The sequence below is a fragment of the Epinephelus moara genome, chromosome 23 (genome assembly GCF_006386435.1).
Source record: "Epinephelus moara isolate mb chromosome 23, YSFRI_EMoa_1.0, whole genome shotgun sequence".
Classification (NCBI taxonomy): Eukaryota; Metazoa; Chordata; class Actinopteri; order Perciformes; family Serranidae; genus Epinephelus; species Epinephelus moara.
In genome coordinates, this window is record NC_065528.1 from 22811435 (window position 1) to 22818790 (window position 7356).

At 39.0% G+C, this 7356-nt stretch overlaps 1 protein-coding gene across 1 annotated transcript; it reads right to left on the reverse strand.

The window, feature by feature from the left end:
* Nucleotides 1–290: 290 nt before the first annotated feature.
* lepb (leptin b) lies at nt 291–854 on the reverse strand. Its single transcript, XM_050036517.1, has 2 exons — nt 699–854; nt 291–611 (listed from the first exon to the last, which is right to left on the reverse strand). Exons 1-2 carry the CDS (start codon nt 852–854, stop codon nt 291–293), a joined length of 477 nt encoding a protein of 158 aa, XP_049892474.1.
* Between the last annotated feature and the right edge of the window lie 6502 nt (nt 855–7356).

Consider the following 7356-nt stretch of genomic DNA (forward strand, 5'->3'; position numbering starts at 1 on the left):
CTTTCAAACTGCATCAATATTAAAACACTTTATATATAATTCAGATCATATAAATAAATCTACAGCATATTTTTCAAACCTCTGTAAAAGCTTTGCAGTACAAAAAATAAAAATATGCACTTCAATAGCTAGCTGCATTACATGCACAAACCAGAGGAAGAGCATTATTGCTGAAATATGTTTTAAAAGTATATGATAAATATGAAATTGTTGGCTACACTGAGCTACTAGTGCAGCCTGCATCTTTGCATCATGGCAAGGCTTAGCATATGAAATATGATATGGATTTCTCAGCAGACCTTGAGTTTGTCCTTGTGGAGAATAAACTTCTCCAGGTAGCGCTGCACCTTGGTCAGAGTCAGATGGAGCTGGCTGTCGGGGAACACGCTGTCGCTGGTCGCTCCGCTCGGTCTAGCCTGAAGGGGACAGTCCATGGTGAGGGCGAAGGAGCGCACCCTTCCCTCCAGGCTGGAGACGTCAGCCTGGATCTGGCTGAGGAGCTCCGTGACGGGGTTCTGCAGTTCATTGTCCAAAAGTCCGAGATCTTGAGTGATGCTGGTTAGTCCGTCAATGGAGGGGGTGCTGGGTTCGATCTGTGGAGCCACCGGCAACTAAGGGAACAAGAACGTGAGGGGAAATTAAAATAAAGCAGGATACATATCAGACACTTTGATTAAATGATGATAAACAGTGCATACCCTCGTCCGTAGTTTCTTGATGTGGACCAGGGTTATCTGAGCTATGTTTATGATGCTGTGTATCGTATTCCTGATGGAGTCTCCCTTTGTTGGAAGACTTGAGCACCCAGGAGCCACCACCAGAGAGACGTAGACAAGGGCCCGGAAGATGTGCATCCTGAAAAAGGAAAATTAAACCACTTAAGACACCATAACAAACATCAAATGCCTTTCAAATTGTATACAGTTTCTTTAAATATATTAAGCTTGACACAAAACCTACCTGTGTTTTTCCACTGTGTCTGTGCTCCTGTAACACCGAATGACAGAGAGATGACACATGCCTCTGCAGGTTTCCCCCCTCCATTTAAATAGTCCCAGTCTGGGTCCATTCCCCTCCTCGCTCCTCCCCCCAACTCCAACCTGAGCCTGACCCCCATGGGTCAACTTAACATGCTCTGATTTTTGCAGGAATACACAGTAAATACCATGAGAAGAAGCAATTGGTCACATTGCTGAGTCAGACGCTTGTTCTGAGTTTTGTTTTCCTGTAAGATGATTTCATATGATGCGTGAGCGTCTGCTGATGTAAGCCTTTTTTTTTCTTTTATGTTAACAATTCAGACTTAACTTATAAGTCCTGGAAAATGTGTAGGTAGGTTGTAGCTGTGGCGTCACGGTGCAAAGCCTCTAACACCCATGTGTGCTAATCAAGATGAAGAAAAGATATGTGTTGGTAAATGCGACGTCATTCACAGGTGAAATGCTTCTTGTGATATAGATTAAAGGCAGTGAGTCATCATGGATTTACTTTACGTGTGTCTTTGACAGTGGTCCAATTTTTAAGATGAACATGGAACAAAGAACTGCGCCATTAATTGTTTTTGCTGGTGCCTGTGACGTCTTTCCACCTGCGTTTATGACTCTGTTGTCAGAGGCTAAAGCAGCAACAAAAAGCTAAAATTAGAAACATAATAACAGCACACACACAGTTGGTAAACTGTTGTGGTTTCCGGAGGTGTTTTTCAAGTCCTGACTAATTACTGTATGTGTGGGAAAGATTAATTTTTCCATTTTGCTGCATACTGCAAGAATGTTTCTCTGTGGATGCTTCAAAGTCGCGTTCTGTGGCATGTAAAGCCTCTGTGCGTCAGAAAAAGGCCTTCACCCCAAATGTATGCTAAAAAACGTCCCAGAAAGGAGGCTAAAGGCGTTTCTCAATCGGCTGTCTTGCCTGTACTTGTGTTCTTGCGGACTTGTGAAATGTCATCCGTCGCAGCCCAAGTACTGTTCCAATTCAAAGTCCGCATCCAGCCAAGTACAGTCCGTACCATCTGGGATGCATCAGGAGGTTACTTGTGTGGACTTTTGACAACCAGGTATCCAAGAATAAATTTCTCACAGACCAGCAGCAATGGCAGCTGTCCTTGGGAGTTTGTACTCCCGAGTCAAACTTGCCAAGTCCGAACTCCCAAGTGCGCAAGTCCGAACTTGGCGTACTTCGGGCCTGTCCCATTTCTACCCCTTAAATCTTCCACTTGGTATTGACTGCCCTCGTTTGCGAGATAACCCTTGATGAGGGAAGTGAGAAATATTAGGGTAGAGTTCTTTCCCTAAGAAATGGGACACCACTTCATGCAAGTCGGCGTGGCCGACGTGTAGGCATACGTCGTGCGTAATAGTGACGCAGTGAAAATGCAGGATCCAGCGCTTGTGTTGTGGCGTGTGCTATGCTTATTCTTCGCCTGATGAATCAACAGAGAAGAAATGCTGAAAACAGGGGGCACCTATGACGTCCTCTAGTTCTGATCGATTTTGTTCGGGTAAGTCGATTTGTTTAAATATTTTGACGCTGTGTTCAACCGAGTTGCTGATGAGATTACGCTAGTCCAACCATCTGTTGTTTGTATAGCCTATATTCTGATCGTACAGTCACAAATTGTTTTCCAAAACTTGCTGAAGTTGCTGACTTCATCTTCCACTTCGTTGAAAGTTTGGGTCGGGGCTCCCTTGGAATCTAGGGCGGATTTTAAGTGTTGGAAACCACTTCCACTACCTCAATTCTGTTTTGGGACACCACTAGCCTAAAGGTGAATGCACACAAGTGCAAGTGGGTATTTCTAGGGCAAGTGTGGGTATTGGGGCAGGCCCTTGGTATTGAGAAATGCCTTAAGAGTGTCAGTGTCCAACGTCCAAGCCTCTAAGGGCTATGGCTATTTCCTGGACCTTACTATTTCAGGTTAGAGAGTCCTGCAGAGACTTTGTGAAGAGCAAACTCTGGTATAGTGACATAAAAATGTGACACTAGCCACACAAAAACACTTGAAGTCATGTTTTCCAGTTGACGACACACCACAAAGTCAACAAAGACACGTGCATGTTTTAAATACCTCTCAGATTTTCCAAAACACACTTGCATATGTGAGGTCAGGGAGGCAGCCTGTCTTTAAGCCGCTCATGTTCACAATTAAAAGTTTCAGTTACGACTTTTGGAGGCTGTGTCCTCCTCCTTCACTGTGAGGGAATCCTTGCTATGGTAATTTGTGGTTATCATGCAGGAGGCGTGGCTCGAATGCAAAATGAAGCCTTGCAGACATTTTGTGGTTTGTAGGTTGGTTGTTAATAGTTAGACTTAATATAGTGACCATTTGCTGAGGTTGATAAATTTACTGAAGAGGTGGAACCACTGGCTGTGTTTACTGCTGGATTAATAAGCTCCAAGTGGAACAAAAAGTATTAGACACTGAAAGGCTGCACTATGCAAAGTTTAACCACGTAACATGGAGAATGTTCTTTGAGTTTCTGATTGTGTTGATTGAGGACATCTATATTTACATTTGTCGAGATTAAAGTTTTTGGTTTCTCTAGCAATTATCTTGCCTTCTTATAAAGATGAGGTATGGAAACCAGTTTCCCCCAATGTCATAAAAAAGATCCTCTAGGTCGTTATAATGAAAAACCTTCTCGAAATAATGACTTAGTCTCTTAAAATAATGACTTCATTAATTCAAAATTAGTTAATTTCTCGAAATGAGTTACTGTAGTATGTCAAAAATAATGACTTAATCTCTGAAAACAATAAACTGTCTCAAAATAATGGCTTATTTTCATTTCTCATTTTATGCAGCATATCATTAGTCATTTTTAAAAATCTATCATTTTGAGGTATTAAATCATCATTTAAGATACTAAGTCATAATTTTGAGATACTAAGTCAGAATTTTTAGTTTTTAAGTCATTATTTTACATCCCAAGTCAGTATTTTAAGATATAAAGTCAATGTTTTTGAGATACTAAGTGATAATTTTGAGATTTTAAGTAATTATCTGAGATTTTAAGTCATTATTTAAGATTTTAAGTCATAATTTGGGGGTACTAAGTGATAATTTTTACGTATTAAGTCATTATTTTAGATACCAAGTCAGTATTTTGAGACATGAAGTCATTGTTTTTGAGATACTTAGCCATAATTTTGAGATTTTAATTCATTATTTTGAGATGTTAAGTAAGTATTTTGAGTACTTAGTCATAATTTTGAGGTATTAAGTCATTATTTAAGATACTATGTCTGTATTTTGACATATTAAGTCATAATTTTGTAGGTATCCAGTCATAATTTTGAGATACTAAATCAGTATGTGGAGATACTAAGAGAACTTTTAGATATGAAATCAGAATTTTGAGATACCATGTCATAATATTGAGGTAGTAAGCCATTATATAGAATACAATTAATTTTTTTTGAGAGACTAAGTAATAATTTTGAGATTTTAAGTTATTATCTAAGATACTAAGTCAATATTTCGAGATACTAAATCATGATTTTGAGGTATCAAGTAATTATTTGAGATACTATGTCAGTATTTTGACATATTAAGTCATAATTTTGAGATAATAAATCAGTATTTGGAGACACTAAGTCATACTTTGGATATACTAAGGTATAATTTTGCTACAGTGGTTCCCAACTGGTCCAGCCATGGGGTCCAGATTTCTCCTTAGTTATTAGCTCAAGGTCCCACAGTTTGATATATTCAAAATCATACTTGTATTTGGCCATGTCGCCCAGCTAGTTTGCTGTCTCTTAGCCACTCACTCTACGGCAGGAAACAGCACTCCAAAATAAACACTGTGCCAGAAATTCACTGTACTTCAAAATAAAGTGTGTTTTTAACAAACTTGACACATTTGCAAGTCACTTGCTGTCCGTATAGAATGGACCTGTGACTCATGTTTTGACCGCAACCCCCCAGTTGGGAACCACTGTTTTAAAGAGTTTCTCATGATTTTGAGAAACAGAGTCATAATTTTGAGTTTGTCATTGTAATGTCTTACAGGATTATTATATTTATCAGTCACTGAGGCATGAGCTCTTCCAGTAAATGATTCTTCTTCTTTGTTCTTTTCACAAACTCATTGTTCCTGTCCCTGTTCTCCCCCTTTAAACCAGCATTAATCAATTCTGTAGTTGGCGACGCAGCAACACAGGAAGATTCCCAGAACTTTAATTAATGTCAATGTCAATGTTAACACACATTTAATTAATGTGTGTTGTTGAGATTGAGCAAATCTTAAAAGTAGCTTGTAAAAACGAGCTGTTTTCGTCCATCCAGTCAGGTCTGCTGCACACAAACACATCTTTCTTTTATGTCGGAGGTGACGCAGATGGAAATACTTTGCTCCTGAAGTACATGATACAAAAGTAGGACTCAGGGAGGAGCCATTTATTGGAATGCCGGCTTTGGTCAATTCCAGTAAGCTGACGTGGCTCATGGCTGACTCAGTTCGACCCCCTTTGCAGTTTTGTTTTTTTTTTTCTCCAAAAAACGACCCCCCCCTTCTGGTGAAAACATCTCTTATTGCACCACTGTGATAGGGAACAAAGAGACCAGGCGATGACTTCTCTGCACAGGAAATAGTTGTGGTTAATACACATGACTAAGGAATGAGAATGTAAAGCAGACCTAAAGCTCCCAGAGCATCGGATATCACTTACAGATTTGTCTGAAGATCCGTTATAGAATCTCAAAGTTGCACATTTTCCCTTCGTATCTTTCAAATTTAAAAAAAACTATTAAATAAAATTGGTCAAAAAATGTAATATTTTGAGTGGTTTGATGTGGTGGATGTCTTGACTGACTTAAATCTACTTAATTACTTCATTCTACCAAATTACTATCTGAACTTTTTCACCTCATTTCAAACCAGAATACTTTCACTCACATGATTTCAGACACAGTAGCAATGTTGCTCTGTTGATGGTGATGTCAGTCTGTTGGTTAGTTGGTCAGTCGGTCCTCCAGTTTGGTCCAGACTGAAATATCTCAAAAACAACTGCCATGAAATTTTGTGGAGACGTTCATGATCCCCAGAGGATGAATTCTGATGGGTGATCCCCTGACTTTTCCTTTAGCACATTACCAGGTTGACATTTTTATTTTTTCGTGAGGTATCTTAAAACTATTGGATGGATTGCTGTGAAATTTCAACACGTTGTCCCCCTCTGGATAAATTCTAATAATGTCAGCGATTCCTTAACTTTTCATCTCGTGACATCACTTTTCAAATTTTAATTTGCCCATTAGGTGAATTTGTTTTATGACTAAATATCTGCCTCAGCTGTACTTTCCATGTAGTGCTAATTAGCACATGTTAGCATTAGCTAACAGGCTAACCTGAGATAGTGAACCTGGTAAATATTATTACTGGCTAAGCATCTGAGGGCTGGTTGCACAAAACACCTTGAGCTAAGACTTTCCTTAAAGTCCTAGTTTTCCTCAAAATGAAATCAGTTGCATAAAACACCCTTAAGTTTTCTCCTTAAGGTTTCCTTTAAATGTTCACTGAAGTATTTATGGTTTTCTCCTTGTCTTGGTTTTCTACTCAAATAATCCCAAGACCGTTGCACAAAAGACCTTAGCCACCAAAAAAACTTAAGGTACCTCTGACTCTCTCTTAACTGCAACACAAGTTTATGGTGATAAATTAAAAAACGAACACATCCCAAGAAGAGTGTTCTGTGACCAGGAGAACCAGATGTTCACACTTTTGATTTTACACCATAGATTTGACTGAATTAATTTTTGTTGCTTCCTACAGTCATTTTCTGTTTTCTGGAATTTGGGGATCAAATTTACTTTATAGGATGATTGTATTCCTCCAGATGTATAATCTTTTGCTCCTCTGACCAATATCTTTTTCTTGTCTTCTTTTCTTCTGCCATTTTTTATCCATCTAACTATGATCCAACTTTGTGAGACGATAACAGACATCACAAGCTCGAGTCCAAGCAAACAAACAATCTCCATGGAAACTTTTACCGCTGTCAAATCTCTTTTAATGCAGTAATTGAGTTAATATTTTTCTTAACAAATGACATATTTTAAGGGAAACTGCTGTGTAAGTTCTTTAGCTAAGGAGAAATTAAGCCTTAAGTGTCATATTTAAGGAGGAAACTTAAGGTGTTTTTGTGCAGCCAGTCTGGGGCCGTATTCACAAACATTCTGAGAATCCTCTCAACGAGCTCCAAACTTAGCCTAACATTTTTTAGTGAGGAGTCCTAGCTTTGGAGTGATTTAGGAAAGTTCTCAGAGTAACTCTGAGTGAGGAAGAGACAAAAACTTTTACCTTAGTGAGAAGGTGTGGTCGACCCTATTGCTAGGTGTGATGCATTCTGTTA

Excerpts from the sequence above, each read along its gene's own strand:
- lepb (XM_050036517.1), bottom strand. The coding sequence starts at position 854 with ATGCACATCTTCCGGGCCCTTGTCTACGTCTCTCTGGTGGTGGCTCCT. Across the intron at positions 612-698 it reads TCAAGAAACTACGGACGAGG|TTGCCGGTGGCTCCACAGAT; the intron begins GTATGCACTGTT and ends TTGTTCCCTTAG.